At 42.0% G+C, this 23,845-nt stretch overlaps 1 protein-coding gene across 1 annotated transcript in view; it reads left to right on the top strand.

Moving 5' to 3' along the window:
* Positions 1–23,123, top strand: part of USH2A (usherin) — a gene marked incomplete at its 3' end in the record, with an annotated part of 395,140 nt that extends 372,017 nt beyond the window's left edge. The window contains exons 63-72 of the mRNA XM_082757605.1: positions 52–373; positions 11,425–11,634; positions 13,880–14,118; positions 14,683–14,900; positions 16,495–16,671; positions 17,850–17,933; positions 19,571–19,815; positions 21,446–21,517; positions 22,034–22,267; positions 23,034–23,123. Of these exons, the coding sequence (XP_082613731.1) occupies positions 52–373; positions 11,425–11,634; positions 13,880–14,118; positions 14,683–14,900; positions 16,495–16,671; positions 17,850–17,933; positions 19,571–19,815; positions 21,446–21,517; positions 22,034–22,267; positions 23,034–23,123 (1,891 nt within the window). The remainder of the gene's footprint in view (positions 1–51; positions 374–11,424; positions 11,635–13,879; positions 14,119–14,682; positions 14,901–16,494; positions 16,672–17,849; positions 17,934–19,570; positions 19,816–21,445; positions 21,518–22,033; positions 22,268–23,033) is intronic.
* Positions 23,124–23,845: the final 722 nt, after the last annotated feature.

Raw genomic sequence — 23,845 nt, 5'->3', positions numbered from 1 at the left:
TTTGCATTTGCAGTGTTTTAACCACTTTGTTCCTGATTTGTGTTCCCCAAGGTATGAGGTACAGCTCCAAGCTTGCACAGAGCTGGGTTGTGCCTCCAGCGAGTGGGCATCGGTACAGACGCTGGAGGCACCACCGGCAGCACAGCCTGCCCCTCTCATAGAGATACAGACCAGAACTGGGGGCTTCCAGCCAGCGTCTTCCGTCCTGTGGACTGGCCCACAACAGCCCAATGGGAAGATTTTATACTACGAACTTTACAGAAGGCGGGCATCTCAAGCCCATGTAAATTTAGAGCTCGTACTTGTTTACAATGGTACTTCAGCGTTCTTCAGAGATGACCAGTTGATGCCTTACACAGAATATGAATATCAGGTGGGATAGCAGTGATGGTCACTTAGCAGTGACACCATCATGATTTCTGTACACTTTAGGAATCTTACTTTACACTTAAAACAAACATACACATCTAATTTATAATGTTAATAGTATTGTGATACTTAAATGATTGTTGTTAATGGATTTTAAATAGTTGAGAAGCTGAAAATGATTTTGCAGAAGTAATGCATTCATTCAGCATTCATTTTTCTTTAGTGTAATCATAAGAGCCTGTGTTTCTTGTATGGTGAATGTTTGAGTACCCTCCAGAGCTTTTTGCAAGGCTCGAATGTTATATAAGTGGTGTGAAATCCTAGTTCTGAAAAGGCAGCCTCTTTTCATTAGTTTTTCTTTCTTTTCCCTCCTCCCCTAGTCTACTATGGATTATTTTACTGCAAGATCTTAAGGAAGCTTATATCAAGAGAGACTGGGGCTATTTTCTCTTTAAATTAAATACTAGGATCACAAGCAGTTTTCATGGGTGGTTCAATAGTGAACCACCTGTTTGTTGTTGATGGCTGGTGTTTCTCATGCACATGGGTGTGTTCTACTATTGGTTTTCCTATTCAGCTAATGCAGGGAGACCAGTTCTGCAATTCAGACTGAGTACTGCCTTTCCTTACTAGAAATCAGTAGTACTTTTGGAATTAAACTGTGGCATAGGTATTGTCATCACTGGCTATCAACAGTGCCTTGTAAAATGGGCCCAAGTTTTGTACACATATCTTGTCCTTTAATACTAAATCAGATATCTCCTTATACTTATCAGTTATCTTCTTTAGCCTTTAGTCATTTTCTATGTCAAAGTTACAGGTTTTATCATTCAGTACTAGTAATAATGTAGGGCCTTGTTTGATTTGTTTGATTTTAGCTTACGAACTGAGACCTTTGTTATTTCTAACCATCTGACATTACTTCCAAGTGTTTGGTGAGGTTCTAAACTCCACTAACTCATCTAAAAAACAGCCTTGAATTTGTTGTTCCTAAAAGTAAGTGGATGTAGTTTCATAGCAATGAGGTTGTTTTTGCATATATGAATAGACAATCTTATTACTCCATGAACAAGATACCGGTAAGCCTCACTACTGATTCTATACACAGTATTTGTACACATGGTATGTCTTGAAGCTGATTTTGGCAGTCCTCAGATGTCTTTACAACCTTTTCCCTAAAATAAAACAAAAATTGCTCAAACATGGATTTGTTTTGAAAAGTAGTAAACACGGTGTGTTCCACTTCTTGAGCTCCTGCAAGGTGGTGACAATCTTTCTTTTACAACTTCCTTTGTTTTACAGGATCACAAGATAATTCAGGTTGGAATGGCTCTCAGGAGGTTATTCAGTCCAACTTTCTGCTCAAGTGTCAATTAAGAGGTCAGATCAGGTTACTCAGGGCTTTATCCAGCTGCACCTTGGAAACCTACAGGGAGGGAGATTGAATAACTTCTCCAGACAGTCTGCTCCATTTCTTGACTGTTCTCATGGTGAAAAAAAAAACTTATTTTCTTACATTCAATCTGAACCTGTCTTGTTTGAACATAAGCATGTTTCCTTTTCTCCCCCCAACAACTGGCATCACCTTCTGTTAGCTTATGGCTTGATGCTGGCAGGCTGCAGTCAGGTCCCCACAAACACATCACTTCTCCAGTCCCAGTCCCACAGCTTATTCTCACAGGCCAAATTCTCCAATGCCCTGATTACCTTGGTGGCCCTTTGCTGAACTCTCTCCAATTTATCAATCTTTCTTGGATTTGGGGTCCAAAACAGGACAAATGCTAAGTAAAGGCATGTTATCACTTCCTTTAATTTTCTGGCTATGCTCCTGTTAAAAAGCTCAAGATGTTGTTGCCCATCTTTGGTGCCAGAGTACATTGCTGGCTCATGTTCAGCTTTCTATCTGCTGAAACCCTCTAGGTCCTTCTCCCTAGCTAGTCAGTCCCTACCCTGTAGTGCTGCAAGGAGTTATTCCTTCCCAAGTGCAAGACTTCACATTTGTCCTTGCTGAGATTCATAAATGTCTTGGTGACCTATTCCTCTAGTCACTTCCGAATGCCAGACCTGCCCATAAACACATCAACTGGTTCCCTCCACTTTGGTGTCAACTGCAAATTTGATGAGAGATCAATTTACAGATCAGGTTCTTTGGTATCTGTGCTCTACTTCTGCTGTTGGGTTTTTGGTTTGGGTTTGGATTTATTTTGGTTGGGGTTTGACTTTATTTATTTATTTTTGTTGGTGGTGGTGTTTTTTGAGGCTGTTCAGGGCTGTGGCCAGTTGAGTTCTGGTCCAAGTTCTCCATCCCTGAATCTCCAAGGATGGAGATGGTACAACCTGTCTGGGCAGCCTGTTCCAATGACTGCCTATATACATCTTGTTTTTATTTCTGTCTAATTCCCCTATTTCAGCTTGCGTCCATTGCCTCTCGCTCTGTCACTGTCAGAGTCCTGGGACCTGGAGGGAGGAGTGTACTAGCTTTCTTCATAAATCAGTTGTAGCATCTCTAATTTGGGTAAGAAGAGGATTCTGAAGGGACAGTTATTAAATTATTGAAAAAAAAAGAACCTGGTATACTACTAGAAAAGTGTACTTATTGCAGTATTCACAAAGCCTGTCTTCACTGCTTGATAATCACAAACCTCTTTTACTTTTTGATGTTTCTGGATTGACAGCATGTCTTTAAGTTAGCAGCCAGTATGAAAAGTCTTTCTATTAGCTCTGTGCTGAAGGAAATGCTGAGTATCTGTGAGCTGACTACTTCTTCTTTCTGATTACAGGTTCATGTTACTTGATTGCCTTCAGTTACTTAATGACCTCCTGAACTGAAGTTCAGAGAACTGAATTTAAGTGAATTTAGCAATACCATAAATGCTATACTAGTACTTACCAAGTCAAAAAAAGGATGGTTATTTCAAGCCTGAATATTTACTACACTTTAAATGTATGTTCCAGTTGTCACTTCTTTTGTGACCAAAGCTGGTTTTTGTTTGTTAGTTTGTTTCCAGAAACAGCACAGTTTAGTATTTTAAGTCCCACTGTGAATAAATATTAAGGTTTTCTTTTCTTTCTCCCACATCTGTAGGTCCACAATACCATGAATTCTCTTCTCCATTTGCTGTAGTTTATAGCAGAACTTTTGCTAGACCAGATTTCCTCACTATTTTGGTGAGGATCTGTGAAGAATGTGAATACAAGTATGGATGGGGTTTGGTAGGTAGCAAGTACTTGAAGCAGACCTACACTCTACTTATTAGTTAGGAGTCTTTCTTAGCTAAAGAAAAACATCTCACATTGTTGTCTGGGCTTGAAGTTGTTGATGATGACTGTGTTATATTATCAGTTGGACCAGCTTCCAATTACCTCAGTCAGAAGCTGTTTTTTGGGGAATTTGATAGCACAAACATTTGTTTGAGCCAAAGTTTTTAATGATCTATTGATGACAGGTAGCAAAGAAAGTCTCTTGAGTGGATTCCTGTGGTTTGCCATGACGTATTCAAGACTGCATTTTATCTTGGTTGTGCTCCATAACTGGGCTGAGTTGTTGACTGGGACCCTAAATCTCTCTCTCTCTTTTTTTTTTTTTTTTCCACTAGTGGCCATTTATTTCACTGTGAGAGGTTTTTGCATGCACGTGTTTGTCTTCTTCTTATGTCACTTGCAGCAGTCCTCTGGGATCTATTCTAAGCTCTTCCATTGTTGACAATTTATATCTTGCCTGTGAGACAAGTTATTCATAAGTATAGGGCTTGGCTTTTGCTATTATGCTGATGAAACCCAGATTTATATTTCACTTAAACTGGATATTGATTCTGCTGTCTCTGCATTTGAGGCTTGTTTGCTGGACATAAAACTTTAAATGCAACTGAATTTCCTCCAGCAGAATGCAGATAAAATCAAAGTGCTGTGATGGGACTCTCTCCAGCATTTTTGGAGGCACTGAGATTTAGTTCGATGAATCCGGACAGCTTCTTTGGGTCTGAAGTCAGATTTTTATTTATTTATTTATTTATTTTTTAATTCTATTGCTGGAAACTTCAGCTGAATATTTAAGGCTTGTAAAATTAGATGCAAAAGTTGCACTTTCAAAAATGATGAAGTCACTTCTGAAATTCATGTTGGTCAAAGGGACTGTGCCCCCTAAATGCTAAGGTCACAATTGTTCAAGGAATTTAAGCACTTTTATTCATCGGAGGCAAGATGTACATAAGCATATTAGTGATTGATAGGTTTCAGTGGTTTCACTGCCAAGTGAAGGGTCTAGGAAAGATCCTGAGATATACCAGGGGAAATATATTTTGGGTCCTCCATCTTGGACTCTCACAAAGAAAACAAATTATATTTCTGACTTTGGAGAGATATATAGAAAAAAAAAAAAAAAAAAAAAGGGTGCAAAGTCATGAAGATTATGGCAGGACCAAGTACATGGAGTGCAGAATATGTCAGTCCTCTTGGTCACTTTCAGAGATGACAAAATGACACTTGGCTTTACCAGCCTGTCTGTCAAACTGCTGGCTGAGCTCCAGTTTGTGCTGCTTAGTTACTGACAAGCAGCTAAGTGACTTCTTCAGCTTAAAATGGGGTGAAGCTGTTTCTCTGACTGGCCAGTGATGGATAGTTGCCCGTTTGTAATATCCCTCATCTTTTGGCTTCTTTTCATCATTTTAATTCACCATTTTTTCCTGTCACCCTGTCAGAAAGATACACCACAAAGCAGTGACAAAATCAAACACGGTTCTTTCTTGCACTCCATGCTCTCTATCTCCTCTTTGTTTGGAAGAGAGGATTTTCTTGCAAGGTTTTTGTGTTCCCTTCCTTCCAAGTAAACAGTGTCTCCTGCTGTGCAGGCATTAGACTATGAAGCTGGGCTTCAGTTTCTGAAAAGTAAAGCAGACATAACTATATGCTTTCATTGTGGTAATGGCAAAACCTACTGTAAATACCATTTTGCTGAACTATTTTGCCCTAGTACAGTAGGGCACATACTAGGGTGAAGCACTATATGAAACCACACGATTTCTTTTATGAAACCCCCTTCATGCACTATGTTTCTGTTGCTAACACCAACCTACATTCAAGTGCGTAAACAGTGCATTGATGAAGCAAACCTTGATTTTTGTTCATAAAACTATAGCAGGATATTAGACTGGATTTGTTGGCTTCCAAAATTACCAGTGAGACCGTTATATCAAAACTCGTGCAAGATTTTCCTGAGTACATTGTGATTCTGACATATTCAAAACCATGGCAAGCTATCCTTTAAAAAGACATTAGTGTGAGTACCGGGGGAAAATATACTCCAGGGCTGTAGATGACTTGATATGATTTCCTTGATTGTATCTTTTTATTTATGAGGCATAATTTATGACTACTGAAAAGCAAACTAAAATGAGTGATGACTAACTACAGCCAAAGTAATAAATCAGAAGCGGAGAAAGAAGTGGTGATTTTGATCGAATCTATTGAATTAGCTGTTGCCCTTAGCCATTACAGGTATTGGAAAGACCTTTTAATATCTGCTTATCTCTCTCATGGGAACTTGGTAACTATCTCATTATATAGCCATAGGAAACAAATTATTTAATTTTCTGCCTTTTTAGAGTTAAACCTGTTTACATCTCTTATTAATTACTGGTGTTATACTATTTTATATGAAATGAGATTCCTTTAGAATTTTGTAATTTTGTGTAAGTCCCAAAGCCCTTGCCTGTAGTCTTTGTCTTTCCCTTTCCCTCCCCAGAATGAGTTTAGTACTTTTATTATGAGGATTTGATTAGTGAAGATGAATAGCAATGGTAAGAGGCTCAAATTATCACAATGCTAGAAGCCCAGACCTAAAATCTATCCTATTATGTGTTTATGGCCTCCCTAAGATGCTGACTGAATGTTGAAGAGGGAAAAGAATGGATTTCAGGATGGGCAATTAGAAAGCACACATTCGTTTACTACCTCCTGGTATCTCTGGTCATGAGTGGACATGATACCTACTGTCCCTTGCCTTTGCTCTGTCCCCATTTGACAACCACTTTTGAAACTTTCTACTTTGCTAATACCTACCTGACACTGCAATGCCCAGATGTGAATACATTATTGTAATGCTGAATGCTAGATTTCTGTAGACAAGCTTTGTGTTCTGAGTTGGGCTGGTATTGCATAAGAAATCCCAAATTACCCAGGCTGCACGTCGGTCAGATCTGATAAGAAGAAAGATTTGTGAAAGCTGCTGCAAATGATGGTAAGAGGGAGCTTGTCTGCGTTTCTCTAATTTTAACTAGCCAAGATTATGGACTCTTAAGGGCAGATACCTAAGTTGTACCCGACTCTTATACTCACATGAAAGATGAGGCTTGGTCTGAGCTTGTGGTTCTCCAGAACCCACAGCACTACCTCGCTACCCCACAGCTCTAGTCAGGGCTCAAAGCTGAGGGTAGGTAGTGACTCACTGATAAGACTTTGTTTTAAGGCAAACAGCTGGGTTCTGAGTGCCTGCAGGAGCTCAGTGGAAGCTGCTGTCACAAACAGAGCTGAGGTCTTGTCCCTCACAGAAGCATGATATTAACTGCAGTGTGAAGTGGTCTGATGCACAGTGCCTGTATGGCTTGGTGGGAGTCAGGAGTTGCTGCTGGTTGGCAGTCAGCTGCTTGGCTCCCTGTCTTTTCTGATTTCCTGCAAGCAGGAATTCTTCTACGTGAAGAAGATACCAGCTTTCCTTGACCTTGGAAGTCAGCAGGACAGCTGCCTTCAGATAGGCAAGCTATCACCAGTCAGCACACCTTTCTGCCTGCTGCTTCCTTGCTATGCTTCAGCAGAAGTGAAGGAGAATGAGACCTCTTGGAGAGCTTCTTGTTCTCCATAGGAATGGAGAGAATTCCCTCTCAGGAACTTCCCAGTTGGCCCCTGTGTTTAAAGCTGTAATACCAGTCACATTGTTGGGGCCAGGTCTGAGACACAAGTGTGCTGAGCGGACAGGTGTTAGCCTGCACACAACGTCCTCTGCCAAACTGCTGCTCAGTCTGCTGTGGTTGTGCTTCCTCTTGTAATTGGAGTCATGGGATCAAGCTATCACGTTATCCTTTGGGGGGATTTTGGCCACATACTGCGTTTTCTGCCTTAATCACAGACTATCTGTCTTTTGAGGGGGGTTAATTTGAGTGCTTTATTTTGGCAGCTTCTTCACCATCCCTTTTTCATCACAGAGAGGCTCATCTGCCACATTGGAAGAGCAGTGGGAGTGTAAATCCAGCTGTTTCTCTCCATTCCCATTAGCACCACCTGTATGGAATACATACCTTCACAGATGATCTCCATTTGATAAAAGAAAAGTTATTTTTTTAAAAAAATCAAAACATAGATTCCCCAGGTAAGGACCTGAGGCTTCAAGAGATGTGCATCAGACACACCTGGGGCACAGATGTGTGGCTCAGAGATGAAAACTTCTCCCACTGTCAGCATGTAGGATACCATGTGTTGTTTTTTTTCCATGTACACCCTGGGGCCATCGTGATTTTATTGCCCTTTATGGGAGAAGTTGCTACTCAGCTTTCCGAAGCTTGAACAAGCTGGGCTGACTGCATTCAGGCTGTGCCCATTTTCTCAGAAATTTCCTTTATGTTCCTCTTAGGTTTTGCCCCTTCTTGCAGTGCCAATGAGACCTGAGGTTGTCCTATAATCATTCCGATGATGGTCTCTTCTTCAGTCTCTTCCAGGAGATAGATCTGTGAAGGCTCACTGATGATGAAAGCAACAAGCTATGTAACCTGTAACGGGACTTCTCTAGTTCTCCAACTGTGTGGGCTCCAGAGACGTTTCCCCTGTCTGGCTCTACTTCAAAGTGCAGTCTGGGCCAGAGGCCAGCAAATTGATGAAGGATTTTAAATAGTATCATATGTAACTAATTTTGGAGCCCTCTCCTGGATTTTGGGAGCAATGCAGCCATTAGCAGCCATTCATCTTTTGGCAGGGTGCTGAGCCGTGCACCATGATGTCAGACTTAATGCTTTTGGGATCAGTATATTCAGAAAGTTGAGTTATAAGAAACTTTTGATGCCTTTCTGCTGTCTGTGCTTTGTTATTCAATGTGTCCCTGCCTGTGTGAGGTGTAATTGATTCTTGTTTGCTCCACATGCCTGTGTGCTCTGAAGTAGCCTCTAAAATCTTCTACCATTATGAACAACAGATGATGCTGTTGCCTACTAAGATGTTTACATTTTTATATAAATGCAATAAATATTTTCTGTGCTCTGTATATGTCATGTCTTAGAAGGACTTTACTTGATCCCAAAAAAACTTTTGCAGAAGTCCACACCATGGAATTTCAGATTAGCCAGGCCTTCAGTCATCCATGCTTTTGTGGTAACTTATTGAGGAGCCATGACCAAACCTCTGATTTTAGCAGGCACTCCTCATTGTGGTTCTGTTGCCTCATTGTCTGATTTCTTCATGCTCTAAAATGGCTGAACATGAACATTTCCATCTTCTGTCATTTCTGTGCACTTACTGCTCTGGGTCTCTAAATGCTGTCCAGGATTTACTTGGATGGTGATTTTCCCAGGGAAATATTTATATTGCCATCCATTCTTTTACAGATGGTTAAGTAGAAGAAGGGAACCAAGCTAATGTCAATGCAAATCCAGAATTTAAATCCTCACAATTCCTTTTGAGCTGTCATGGTTGTCTCTGAAGCTGGTGTGAGAGAGTTTCACATTTCTGGAGATTTGCTGGTGGTAATGCAGTTCTGGTGGGGCTGGGTGGCTGCTGTCTGCCCTGCAGGTGCTCTCAGACCATGGCTGTCAGGCCCACCTGCACCTTGGCCTCTTTAGCAGAAGGGCCTGGAGGACAGGCTGCAGGCTCCCTGTCACCTCACAGGTGCCAGGCTAGGCAACTATGCCTGCTTGCACTTGCCCTTGCTCTGCCCAGTCAATCTTTGTCTTCATTATGTTCATGCTCAGGGGAACAGCCCCATACGGAGTGTGAAGCGCACCCCACCCAGGAGCAGGCTGCCCACTAGGCACCTATGATATGGGAAAGAGGGACTGAGGAGGACATCTCCCTCCAGCCCTCAGTGAGGTACCCACATCCAGCTATGCTGCATCCCTGTCTTCTCCAGATTTCCTGGGGTGTCCCATTCTGAGGCCTAATTGCTGTGCTGTGCAGGAAACCTCTCCTCCTAGCTCATCGCTGTCAGTTTTTGTGGGAGCTGGCTTGGCAGTTCAGGTCTGACCAATGCTGCCACGCTCCGTGCTCATTAAGGCCACAGCCTAGCATGCAACCAGAGCGCTTGAACTAAGGTCAGCACTGAGTCAAGGCGAGTGGCAGGCTCCGAGCTGTTCTTTCCATATGCGGCAGCTTCTTTCCACAAAGAAATATGCCCCTTGAATGAACTACTGTGGGCAAATCTTTGTAGCAGCTGGGACTTAACTGAGATAGAGGGTTTGACCTACTGCAGTAAAATGAACAGAGTTTGACTTTATGAAAAGTTCACAACAGAAATATATTACTGATCTCACTGAACATGAAAGTACTCTGGCTGCGCTTTTTATCATAGGGTGTCATCTGTACTTACGTCGTGTTTCACTGGATGATATTATATGTTACTGAGGCAATGGGGCTGTAACTTTGGTTTTGTAATTGGCAGAGCCACAGTCTTTAAAGCTGCTGCAGTGGTTTTTGGCCTTTTTCCTTCCCCAGGCTCCTTGTGAAGTGTCCTGTGGTCTTGGTACTTAACATTGCCAGCAGGAAAGATGCCAGGGTCAGTCTTGAAGACCTCTTGTTTCTAAACCACCTATTTACTTTAAGGCACAGTCCCACCATTCACTTCCCCAGGACTTCTGCCTGGAGTAGATCACATAAGAACATGTTTTACTGTTGTTAGAACTGCTCAGCATGAAAGCTTACTAAGGAATACTTATACTAAAAATCGCTCAGACAGTCTTCTTGTATTGCCATTTAGATCTATCATTCTGATTGATCACTGTGTGGTTGGCTAATATTGAGCCTAATTTAACCCTATATGCTCACGCATCCATCTATTCTGTCTATTGTACCTGACATTCTACAAATTACTTACTCATGCAAATGACGACCTAAGGCAACCTTTTATGATATTCGTGTTTAATTATACAAATGGTTTTTGATAAATAAGATTATACATCGTTCCATATGTTTATTCACTCCTTGATGAAAACAAAATTTAATTTTCATGCAGATTTGTTGGAGACTGTGTTTAATAAGTGCTGAGTTTTATGTAGTCTGCAGATCACTCTGGTTTTGGGAAGCTGACAAAATCAGTAGGTATAGTTCATAGAGACATGTGTTTTTTAATCAGGCCTAATTCAAGCTGCTAAATTTTGAAATCTTGGAACTGAAACCATTGTGTTTGTGTTCATGCAATGAAGTGAATGTTGTGAAAATAAATGAGTTACTGATTTACTTTGTTTTCAATTGACTTTGTTTGTATTCCAGGATACTGAAAATGTTTCCAAATGCAATACAATAGTATTTTAAAGAGAGCAGTTTCTATAAAACTTCGCAGTTTTAAAAAATAACTAGAGTTTGACTACTGAGATTCACTCCAGGTGAACATAACTTGGATGGCAATGGTGCCAGGCAGTTCAGTCAGGGGGCTGCTTGCACACGTGAAGGAATTGTGTAGAAGGGAGACAATAGCAGCAGGACTGGATGTCAGTATTTTTGTTCAGATTTGTTTGAAAATGTTATCAGTGTTGATCATAGCTTCTTAAGGCATCCTCTTTGCGTGGCATGACAAAGACAGTGGTGGTATTCAGGTATGTAGGAGATATGTGAACACACACTGTCTGAGACACAAGATCTGCTTCTTTCCTCTCAGTGCAATGATGGGAAATATTCGTTATTTTTTTTGTTTGGAAGTCACTGGATAAATACAGGTGCTGGATAGCTGACGAGACATTTTGCACTGATGTCATTGTGCCGTGTCTTTCTCAGTGTTGCTAAAGCTGCTGCAGCACTCTAGCTAATTGTGGAGATTTTGTAGGCTTGGCTTCTTCACTGACAGTTCTTTGTTCTCATGTGCCGAAGGTGTGGTCGGTGAACTCAGCGGGCCGGACACCGAGCGGCTGGTCCCGCTGCCGGACGGGCCCTGCCCCTCCCGAGGGCCTGGGAGCTCCCCTGTTCCACATGGTGGCATCCACAGTGGCTGTGGTGAACATCAACCCCCCCCTTAAGCCAAATGGGGTGGTCAGCATCTACAGGCTGTTTTCTAATGATACCAGAGGGAATGAAGTGGTGGTGAGTATTGTCGAAATTACCTCTGTATTTCCATTTGAAGCTGTGTTTTCTAGCTTTAACAGCTTTGTTCTTGCTAACAGCTACTGCTGATTGCAAGTTTTCCTCCTCTTCTGTGCTCCTTTTGTTGCCTGCTCTGCAATGCTCTCTTCTGGCCAAAGCGGGCCCAACACTTTAACTCAGCTAAATGTGCTTTTCAAAGAATTCACTTCATCATTCAAACCTTTCTGGCTTGGTAATGTGCTGTGACAATGTGATGAGAATACAAAGTGTTCTTTTAGGGGTGGCTAACCATCCAAATGAAATAATTCCAGACAGCTCCTGCCAGTCCAAGTGGTGCAGGTGGGAACTGTAGCCAGTAGGAAGCGGTTTTGTGCTTTGGGCAGCCTACAGGTTTGAAGCTCTGAAGAAAAAGCTATACCTGAGTTGCTCTTAAAATATTTCTTGCTGGTAAGAAGTATTGCGTGGTAAAGCACTTAAGAATAATGAAAGTAGCCAGATAACTTATTTGTTCTGTGTCTCAGCCTAGACTGCATTAATGATAACTTAATGTTCTTAATGGTAACTTCCTTGGGGCAGATCTTAGCTGTTCAGCAGATTTCAGTAAACCATCTCTTTAAGCAATTCCTCATTTTGGTGTCTGTGCCAAGTAGAGGATTTAAAACCCCAGCTGTGGAGTTGGTGTCTTCTCTAGCTTGGGCATTGCTACAGTGAAAAGGCCCAGAGGAGAGATTCTGGAGGGTTCTGTGTGATCCTCAAGGGTTTCCTCAATTTTAACTATGCCTGTACTATGGGTTTTCATTCTCTAGTGTGGCCATTTTGGAGGCAAAGCATAGACTTACATGTGTGTGGTAGCAGATGATTGCTACTATTTCTTTCTGTTCGCCTGAGAAGATTCAACAGATGTGAAGAGACTGCAGCAACATGAGTGATGCTTTAGTAGGGCTGAGATGTGGCTTTTCTTGAGACAGAATCTATTAAGTGTCCAGACATGATAGGACTCAGCTAAGCTAGGAAAACTTTGAGGCTTCATTAGAGTTATAAAACTGAGAGATGCGAGGAAAGGCTAGGGCTGTGCAAGGTATCTAGAGTAGTTACCACCAAATCAGTGCAAAATACTTGAATACTTCTTTGTGTCTAACATTATCTGTTTCTTTTTTACAAAAAGTAAATGTTTATATGGGCCTTTTGCCCTTGTATCATCTTTCTCAACTTGGAAGTGCTGGAGATACCTTCCCAGGCCATCAGTTCTTTTCATGAGTTTAAGCTGCCTACTGAATGTATATTATGCATTTATTTCTCCATGCATTTATTCCTCCCAGTGCAACTGGCCATGTCCAGGTCTGATTCAGCCAACTCGTCTCCTTGGTCTTCCATCTCCATCCCCTCACACCTGCCATGCTGCTGTCTTATCTCTAGCACTGACATCAGGCAGTACTACATGCTTTCCTTTGGTTGCTTAACTCATTCCTTCCTATTTTCTGCTGCACTCTGCTAAGTCACAAGCTGCCAAATGGGAGTGAATGTTGTCCATTGTTGGTGCTTTCTATGTATGTTGATTACAAATGACTACAGCAAAGATGTGAGGTGGCAATTCCTGTTAGCAGTTTAGGAACAAAGGGCACCATTTCTGTCAGGTCTCCTGTGCTAGTTGTAGGAGAGTTTCCTAACATGCTTGTCCAGCACCATAGCCGTTTGACTGCACAGGCGTGGTGTGCTGGCCCTGGGCTCAGAGGTTCCTACTGGAGGTGGCACTCTCCCATCAGGTAAACTGACCCACGAGGCATGTGCCTATCACTCTGCCCAATGCTGTCTCCTGTATCCAAGCCAGGGAAGCTTGTGAGACATGCACGGGTACTTACCATCACACTTATCATGGAGGCATTTTCCACATTCATTTCTTTTTGCTCCAGTACCACTTAGCCCAGATTTTCTCCTTAAAGGTTTGCAGTTTCTCTGTCCCTGAGAATGACATTTGCAAGTTGACATACAGAGTTTACAGCTTAACTCAAGAGGTCTGCGAGGCCAGTGATGGCATGGTCTTTTCCTTTGAACAGTGCCCTTTAACTTTGTAATAGGAGGAAAATGACTGCAGAGGTCCCAGTGCATAGCAGCTGCATTAATGTCAGACTTAAAGGACATGCAGAACCTTGTGGCCATCATCTTATGGAGTTAATTTACCTCGATAACTCTTATTTAGTACTTGTGGTGCTTGAAGCTGTGACAAGTTCCCTCTTAATTTTTACAGCTGTCAGAAGGGACTGCCACCCAGCAGACAATACATGGGTTAAAACCTTTTACCACATACTTCATTGGCGTGGAGGCCTGCACGTGTTTCAACTGTTGCAACAAAGGACCCATGGCCCAAATCACCACTCAGCCAGCTCCACCATCGGAGCAGCCCCCCCCGCAGATCCGCACCGTGACCTCCAGGAATGCCTCCTTCCAGTGGAGTGCCCCTCAGTCACCCAATGGCATTGTCACCAGGTAGGAGTGCTGGCAGAGCACGTGTCCTGGATGTAAGCTGTAATCACAGGGCTGAGAGCTCTGGACAGTTGTAACCCATGTTTATTCTTCCTGGTGTTGGTGGTGGTATCCTGTGTGGCCTAAAAATCCAGGAAGTGTTTATGTGCACCGGTTGCTTTTCTCCTGAATGGGAGATTGGGGGTGGAGGATGAAGGTGGAGGAGATGTTGGGAGTGGAGGTGATTGTCTGGCAGGTGTGGTTGCACAGCCAGAAAGTTGTGAGATCAGCTGGCAGCAAAGAGGCAGCAGTATTTTGTAGTTAGTAAGGCAAGGCCACTATCTGATTTGCAGAAGTGTTGATGCCTGTTAAGGCACCAACAACCAACAGATTCATTGTGAGCGTGACTGACAACCATGCTAGTTCATAGGTATCTTATAGCTGGGGCCAAAGTCTCCAAGAGAAAAACTGAGATGAGGTCCAGTCTCTTCTCTGGTAGCCAGGCATACAGCAATTGTGATGAAATGGTTGATTAGCTATTCTGATATTAAGGTTGTTGATTACTCAAAATCTCCACTTTCTTTTCAGCTATGAGCTCCATGTGTATATGGCTTGTCCCCTGAACCTGCAGCCAGCAGTAAAAGCTTGCAGCCCTGGCCCAACTGAGGTGAAGTATACAGGAAATGGACAGAGTGCCAATGTGTCCAACCTCGAGCCTTACACGACCTACAACCTGCGAGTTGTCTCTTACAACTCTGTTGGCAGCAGCGCCTCAGAGTGGGTTGGTTTCACTACAGAAAAGGAGCGTAAGTATGAGAAAAGTTTCAGAGATCAGCATTCCTGCTTCCGATGAACAGGGCTGCATAGTGCCAAACGAATTCTTTGTGAAAGATGATGTCCCCAGGAACTTCGTCTTCTGTGTCCCTGGTCACCTCTGCTGCCCATTCACTCAAATTCTGTTCTGGGGCTTGACTGCTCATTCCTTCGAAAGTATTTCTTATCACCATCTGATATTACAACCTTTGTGCTTGTGGAAAGGAAACCTTTTATTTTACCAAGAATGGGCAGCACACCTTCAGAACATAAAAGTTCAAGTATTACCAAAAGGCTGGTGTGTGGTAATAAACACACTGCCATACATGGTCCCTGGGAAAAGTGGAGCTCTTAAAAGAGACCAAGTTTCAAGAATAATCTTACCTTCCTAATTCATGCCACACTCCTTCCAGGGCTCATGAAAGTTTTCCTTGGGTTTCATCTGAATGATTGGATCCTTGCTGACAGTGAAGTAAGAATTTGTTGCTACCCAACCACCACAGACAATATTTTAAATTCACGTAGTGGTCTACATGGAAATTAAATGTTCCAGACCAGTGCAGACAGTCAGAATAGATGTTAACATCAAAACTGAATTTGTGGTAGTCTAACATCAGCTTTTATTGGAAAGATCTATAATGATGTAGCCATAGTCATTCTATAACAGATGAGACGGACATTTCACCTCAGCCTGCCAGGACAGGGCAAAGAGAATATTAATTCTTCCTCACCTAGTCTTGTGTCAGGATTTCAGAATCACCTTTCTAGAAATCCCATTTAAATCAATTGGTACTTTTGCTGAGTGGTTACTAAAAACTACTACTAATGTATTCACTACATTGCATGGATTCTCAGCTGGAAGTTTGGGGCAGAACAGACCATTTTTCTTTAATGTGACCACTGAAAGAAAAAGAAAAAAAAAAAAAAAGGCTTTAAATCTAAAAGCACATTTTAACAAATTGTTAATGGAAAGCTGTAATGTAATAATGAACATTTAAATGGAGAAAAATCATAACAAATTGTTGAGACGTAAAGAAGAAAAGCATTTGAAAGCCATTTTCTAACCCTTGTCCACTGCATCTACAGCTCTCTTCTTTCAGTCTTGCTTTTCTTGCCTTGCTGAACTCTTCATGCCAGGTCTCCTGAATCACTGAAAGTCTCCTTCCTCTTGCCTGGAAGGTTTGGCTTAGTGAAAGGGGGCAATTAGCAGCAAAGTGCAGCTGGACGAGCAGCTTTCTTATGAACAAACCAACACTTAGTGGGTACCTGGTTTAATGGGAAAGCCACAAGAAACAACTACCTCAAACTTAAATGAAGTCTTTGGTCAGCAAGTTGTTGAGCATAACTGAGGAACTCTTTCTCCCTGAAGTGAGTTCTGTATTTGTTTTCTCTCTGTGGACCATCTGCTCCTGCTTTTCTGCCCTCTGCCCAATCTTCATGTATGTGCGTGATTACACATGTATATGAGACAGGGAGGAAGCACGTGTGAGGAGCTTGAATCATTCAGACCTCTTCTCTCTGCTGTATAATTCTGTCGTGCCTGTTGCCTAGAAATGAGAAATGAGTGTTTTTTTCCTTCTTTTGCAGCACCTCGGTACATGGCTCCATTCTCAGTTCTCAGCAATTTATCTACCATCCACATAGACTGGAGCCGCACTTTCGTGCTGAACGGCCGCCTGAAGGAGTACGCGTTAACTGAGAGCGGGCAGCGCATCTACAGTGGCTTTGACACAGAGCTGTATTTGCCAAGGACATCTGACAAAAGTCAGTTTCAATTTCCTGTGTGCTTCTCTCTGTGAAAGACTGTTGAGCTAAATTAATATTATTGTGTGCTAAGTCTAAGAAATATCTCTCCATGGGCATCCCAAGCTAAGAGCATAGGAGCTACTATTTTTCTTCCTAAGTGGAGGAATGAATGGGAGGCTAAGATGCAGCTCTAGCCAGCTGTGATCTTCCTGTAAATCCTTGCTGAACACTATAGCCAAATTCATTGAACTGCATCTAAGCAGATCCTTAAAACAAAAATACTTGGAGCTAAGCTCCCTCTTAAATATTTTACCTGACTGGGCGAACCCACTATGGTTCATTGTGAGGTTTGAGCTTTTCCAAATCCTGGAGTTGCATTGCAATTTCACTGTTCAGGGCTGTGCTCTCAAAAAATGTATGGAAATCATCAAAATCGTCAGCACTAGAAAAGGCTGAAGCCTGTTTTTTTTTTTTCTTTTTTTTTTCCCTAAAACCAAAAAAATATAAATAAATAAACTAAGTCAGCACCTTTTGGAATCAGCCATGCTTTGAAATGCAGTTTCTCTTTCAGAAATTTGCTATGTTTAAAATAGAAGCAGATTATATCAAAAGGGAAAAGAAAGATGGGAAAGAAAGGAAGGAGGGAGGGAAGGAAGGAAAGAGGAATGGAAGGAAAGAAGGAAGAAAAGGAAACGGTTTTAAGAGGTTTTCTTTGCATTTTAAAGGGGTTTGTCATTTACTTTTTACTTTCCTGATTACTGCAATGATGCTAATACTATACTTTTTTGTTGTTGTTGTTTTTGTTTTTACTCAAATGTTCATAACAAGTTTGTATCAGCCATAAGTGGAGCATAAGGAATTTAGGGCACAATGATTAATACCTTGAAAGTTTCCAGTTCCACATCACTGGAAGAGAGAGAACTGAGAGAACTGGGTGTTGGAAGAGGAATACAATTTTTAGCAACATCATACTAGTGGCCACCCTATGATCTGCCATAGTTCATGGTTTAATACCTATGTATAAGGGATTATGGGGCTTTGATCTGGGACTTAGTAGGATTATGTTGGGTTATATGCTATGCCTGCTTGGCTGTTCTCAGAGCAAGCCATCTTTGCTGGTGGATGATGGCGAAAAAGCAGCACCTACAGAATTTTGATTTCTCCTGCTGATAGCATTTTCCAACCTTTTTGCTCAGCCTTTTTGTTTCAAGTGACCTGCATCACTGATGAAGGGAGTGCCATGACACCAGTCATCAAGTACAGCGCTGGAGATGGACTTGGTAACTATGTGAAAAAACTATCTAGCACCTACTGATTTTATATGTTTGTGGTAGAAATTTGATATGTAGTGGATGCCAGATAGGGTGGAATCTTACTGAAGGATCTGTAGTCCCTTAGCACCTTAGGGTATAAGGTATGTAGGTAATGTGCCTTTTTTCCATGAATGGATTTCCATTTATTTGCAACATGATCAGCTTCAAATCTTTTCTCCAACGTTGCAATGTTTTTTGTTTGTTTGTTTGTTTTTGTTTTTTAATTTTAGAATCTTTTTTTTCCATGACATAGTGTTTTTTCCTCCTGAGTAGTATCTATTCTAATGCTGACCTTCCTATTCCTCCTCTGTTTGACCATGAAAATGTCCTCTCTTCTCCATGCAACTCAGTCACCCCAGCAAGTCCTCCCTACACCCACCACCTCCTTGCATATGCCTATTGATCATCCAGCCAGTTACAGTCTACAGCTTCACCCAGGATATGTTTCCCTAACCAGTTTATGAGAATATCATATGAGATTTCTCAGGACTCTTGCTATAAAGATCCTTTACTCTTTTGTCAAAAAGAAGGAGTTTGGTGTAATGAAATCTCAGTCAGATCTTACCCACTGCCTTGTAAATACCTACCAGTAAAATGTTCTGTTTTCCCATCTGTTTAGTTTTCTAGGAAGCAGGATTAAGCTTAAACCATTTCTAACAGGCACTGCTTTTAATTAAGTTATTTATTGTTTGAGTTACATTTGGTTCAACTTCTTAAAATAGATTGGCCTTGTCTTAGCAATTGCTCTTTACACCGAAGTTCCCTGACATACCTCCTCATGTTCTCACTCAGTCCTCCTACAGAGTTTCAGGCAATGCCACAGTAAAAGCATTATGAAATGTTCCCAGTTGCTCTATATCCATCACCTTCCATTGTTCTTTTGATTGCTGGCTATACCCAGAGCCTACTACAAACTGGATCAGCTCCACAGGCAGCTTGCAGTGGAGACTTAGAAGTGAAAATGGTGGGAATTTCTTAGCAAAGAGCCTGGTTACAGATGTAGGATTGCAACTAACCAGGAAATTCTGACAGAGAGATTTCTGATGCTTATGTGGTGCATAAGCAGAGCCAAGTGGCTGTTTTTTTCTAACAGGCAAGAGGAGGAATAAAATGTTTCATGTTGTTTTCTTTTGTATTAATTTATCACTCATTTCTGTTCAGTCTTCCTCCCACTCTTTTTAACTGCACAGGCCTGCTGCTACAAAGTACTGGCACAGTGGTGGGGAGAATGTCCTCTGTCTGTGCCTCTCTGAAATTACAGTAGTCATTTTCACTCTTCAAGGTTACTTGGAGAACCCTTTTTTTCTCACATTCCACCTCCCCTGCCTTTTTTCTCAAGAGCTGCTGATGCAGTGGTGATTTCCAGCCTGAGCAGCAATGCCAGAACTTTAAGCAGGGTCTCTTGAGGGTAGTAAGCTTTTTATTATAGCCCGCTAGCATATTGAACCATTATGCCACCTTGAACGTAAGTGCAAATAAGCACATGACGACAAAATGACTTAAATTTCTTCCTAATTTATTAGAGTTGAAAGGGATAGCATATTGTTAAATGGCTTTCTGAAATAACATTCCCTCTCTCCCCTAATTCCTCTTGATTTTTACAGGTCTGATCTTGACAACACCTGGAGAGAAGGACAAAGCAGAGTCCAAAAGTGCAAAATTCTACAATGAGCTGTGGTTTGCAGTGTTGATGGTAGTTCTAGGTTTGATCATCTTGGCTATTCTTCTGTCTTTAATTCTTCAAAGGAAAGTTCACAAGCAGCCCTATGCACGAGACAGACCTCCTTTAGTTCCGCTCCAGAAAAGAACGTCACCAATGAGCGTGTATTCAACAGGTGAAACACATCCGGTAGGTTGGGTAAAACACAATGTTGTGTATCTATCGCGTTACATCTTTAGATGTCCCCTCACAGTTTTTCTTTGTCCTTTCACTGTTTTGTTGCCCTCTTAGTTACCAGATGGAGGCTGCTCAGTGTAGGAAACGGGCTATCTGGTTATAGCTATGAAGGTACAGAGAGCCAGGCTGCAGGCACTTAATCCAAACAGATCGCTAGGGCACCTGGTTTGCAGGACCTGACATTTCTGGATGTAAAATGCTTCTGATGCCCTGTGACAAACTTTGGATCTGTAGTCACAGAACATCCAAAGCCACTAATGGCACCTGATGTTAGCTGACATCTGCAGTAGAGCTGAAAAGGCCGTGGCATCCTGTGAGAAGGTAAGTAATAAAATCTGCTTTCAGAGGAACCTGCCATGTGGTTCCAACTGTCTGTTAGGAATGGCTAGACTGACAGTCTTTTCTCAGGTATCCATGAGCTGTCCCTACACAAAGCAGGACTTAGGGACAGACTCTATTTCTTTCTAGTACCGACCCACCACCCAGCTGGAATGCTGTAGGACCAGCTGCCAGGAAGGTTTAGGGAGAGTGAGTGCAACCAGATAAAAAAGCTAGGAACCTTTACAAAGGGCTTGTGCGTATCTGTGCACATAAAGCCACACTGGCACCACTACAGGGGTAGGAGGAGGACTGCTGAGGAGTGATAAAGGGGAAAGCTTAGTGCCATTTTTATTATGACAAGCTATAACTGTGTAAAAACCTGGATAAAGTACACATTCCATCATGAAGCAGAGTAGTACTGCTATCCTACCCATTTGTGAAAAGCAAGACAAAAGGAATTTGGAAATTGCTACAAGATTAAAAATTAGAACTGCAGTGCCCTCCTGTTCTGTGCTTCTTCCCAGGCGCAAGCTACAAGGCTATTCTTCTTGTCACTTCTCAGCTTCTTTTCTCTGTGAGTGCCATGAAACAGGATAGTGACTCCTGCATCCTTCATGCATTCTGTTCCTTCTTGTCTCAGCGCCAAGAAGCTGCATCTGTGCCTCAACGAAGCAGCTCTTGGAAACAATGGGATTTCCAGTGTGCCCCTTCTCCTGGCAAAGGCTGAGAGCATAAGAAACTTATTTTATGGGTCTCATGCTTTTGATTCCTTTTCTTATACAGTCTGTCATGTTGTGTTGTTCCTCTTGACTTTAAAATGTCTTTGCTGTTGGCGTGCCCACACGTCCTTTCCATGTTCCTGCCCCTTTTATTTTTTCCCCTGTTTTTTTATTATTATTATTTTTTTTTAATAAAACTTATTTGGGGAAAATAGGACTTTTTTGGGAGTCCTTCAGTTGAAGGACTTACTTAATCTGAGAACTTAGTACTGAGATGCTCTGAAGTGGCAAAACTGATTGTGTTTTACAATTGCTAGTGAGATCACACAGCAAGCAATGCTGGCTGCCCACATAGTACTTGATGACCAGTTAAAGTTAAATTGTGCCTCATCTTTTGCCAGTTCCCCACTCCCCCACATCCTGCTACTCTGTCTCCTCGCTCACTGAGCTGCAGCTAATTCACAGCCTCCGTAAAGAACAGACTGCACCTGCATTGCACCTTTGCTTGCACTAATGCTTTTCCTCCCTCTCTTTAATCTCAGTTTGAGACTATTGCTGACACGTCTGATTCATCGAGCAGTGTCACTCTCAAAAGTTACACAATGCACTTTGAGGTAGAGTTGTTAGCTTGCAGAGTTGCAAAACGTGTGCTGTGCCAGATGACCCAAAGAGCATGCATAAGGGCATCTTACTTATCCTGCATGTTTTGCCTGGTGGGTAACTGGGTTTTTCCTGGTTGTAGTAACTGACCATAACTGAGCAAAAGAAAGTCTGCTGTGGAAGTCTGGACTGTCATTCAGGTAGTCAAAAATCTTTGGACCTGTGCCTGTTGACTAATTATATAAAAAAAAAAAAAAAAAAAAAGAGAGGAGACAAAAAGTCAGGGCAAGCCCTGCTTTAGAGAGTTGTTGTTAGTTTTTTATTATTAATTTTTTTATCCTTTTGAATGACATGATTGTCTGCAAGTGGGGAAGGGTTCTTTTTAGTTGTTGTTCTGTTTGTAACTCTGCATGATTTTTGTGGCATGGCCTTCTCTGTTCTGCTATACTCCTGCTTTTGTTTTGTTTAGATAAAGTGTTTGAAGGCCATGCCTTGTGTATTACAGTTGCTGGTTTGTTTCTTCCCACTAGGGGCTAGAAGATACAAAAATTCCAGGAGCTGGTTCTCCCACAAGCAACCGCGGTGTCCATAATGCTTCTAGGGCACGGCGACCAAGTCAGAGCCAGTTAAGTCGCACGTATTCTCAAGCCTCCCTTCACCGTAGTGTCAGCCAGCTGCTTGACATCTATGACAAAAAGCCTCTTGTTGACGATTCACCTTGGGATGCCATTATTCGTAATCATCGCACTGGTGGTCGTGGCTTGGTAAGGACTCCTCTTCCTCTGTGCTGTCGCTGTGTCAGCTTCTAGTGATTGGTTTGTTTTGTTAGGATCATGCAAAGGTATAACTCTCAAAAGTCCTTGGATATACAATCAAAAGATTTAGAAGGATATGGTCACAGATTAAATCTTTAAAATCCTTTTGAGTGAACCACATGGAGCTGGGACAGGGGAGGATCAGGCTGGTTGTCAGGGAAAGGCGCTGCACCCGGAGGTGGTTAGGCACTGGGACAGACTCCTCAGGGAAATGGTCAAAGTCCCCAGCCTGATGGAGTTCAGGAAGCGTTTGGACAACGCTCTCAGACATAGGAACAGAATCAATCTCAGAACAGAATCTCATTTTAGTGTAGGGCAGGTTTTGCTTACATTATGGTTTTTTGTCTGTTTTTTGGGGAATCCTGCAGGAAGCCAGGAGGGTGACTGAATGATCCTTGTGGGTCCCTTCTAACTCAGGATATTCGATGATTCTATAAGTTCTCCCTCCCTGTAATAAACACTGATTTCCTTACCCTCTGTAAGGAGTTATTGTAAACCTATTACTTACCATGAAAACTAGCTGCTTTGGGGTCAGATACTTTGAATATTTTGGTTGATGCTGTGAAAAAGGGGAAAACAAGTAGAAAAGTAGAAACGCATGTAGGCTGTTTCAAAAACCATTTCTGGGGTGCGGAGAAAAAATTGAATGAACAGAATCTCATTTTAGCATAGGACAGGTTTGACTTACATGACTTTTTTTTATCCCTCCTAACAGTATGCAGATGAAGAAGATCTTGTCAACGTCATCAAAGGCTTCAGCACAGTCACCAAGGAACACACTACATTCACCGATACCCACCTCTGAAAAACAACCACCTTCTCAAGAAAATGCAAAGTGGGTAACTTGCCAAAAGCAGCCTGCACGGACTTTGGGAGAGGGGATATGGCTGCCATTTCTGCATCCCACACCCACTAGTGAAGAGATAGAACTGTTTGCTGGGGGTACTAGTTAGCCTATTCCCACCATCTATAATTGTATAGTAAAAATTGTGTGTTAGCACTGATGTCTCAAAAAGGTATGAGAACAGTTTGAAAACCTGTAAGTTACGCAGTAGTAGAGGACTGTGGAAGTAGAGGCACTCATCCTTGTCTCTCATCCGGCTTTTGCAGCTGAGGAGGGTGTGTGGTGGGGCAGGGGTGCTTATATGGAAAATCTTGTACCTGTCCAGAAAAACTGTATGTGGCTGAAAGGGGCCTTTGTAGAAGGACAGATGTGTATTTATTTGACCTAACAGAGCTCCACCACAAAACTGTGTTCATGCATTAGTAAATAAACAGAAAATGAAGGAATTCTTATGGATTTGCTTTACCTTTTGCCTCTCTGCCTCCCTCTTCCTTACCCCCTAGTCTCAAGTTTAAAAAAAAAAATAAAGCAAGCCATTAATTAATATTAAACTCCAAGCATACTTTTTCCAAGGTAGAAAACCTCCTAACCCACCCCCTGTTAAACAGTCGCTGTCACAGCCTTCCCTTTTGCTTACGTATTGCTAATCTACAGGCAATATAATTTGTTCAACACCCACAATG

This window comes from Aythya marila (assembly GCF_965140915.1).
Source record: "Aythya marila genome assembly, chromosome: 3".
In the NCBI taxonomy this organism is placed as follows: Eukaryota; Metazoa; Chordata; class Aves; order Anseriformes; family Anatidae; genus Aythya; species Aythya marila.
Note: the sequence above shows the minus strand (reverse complement) of the source record. Positions and strands in the feature narration are given on the sequence as shown.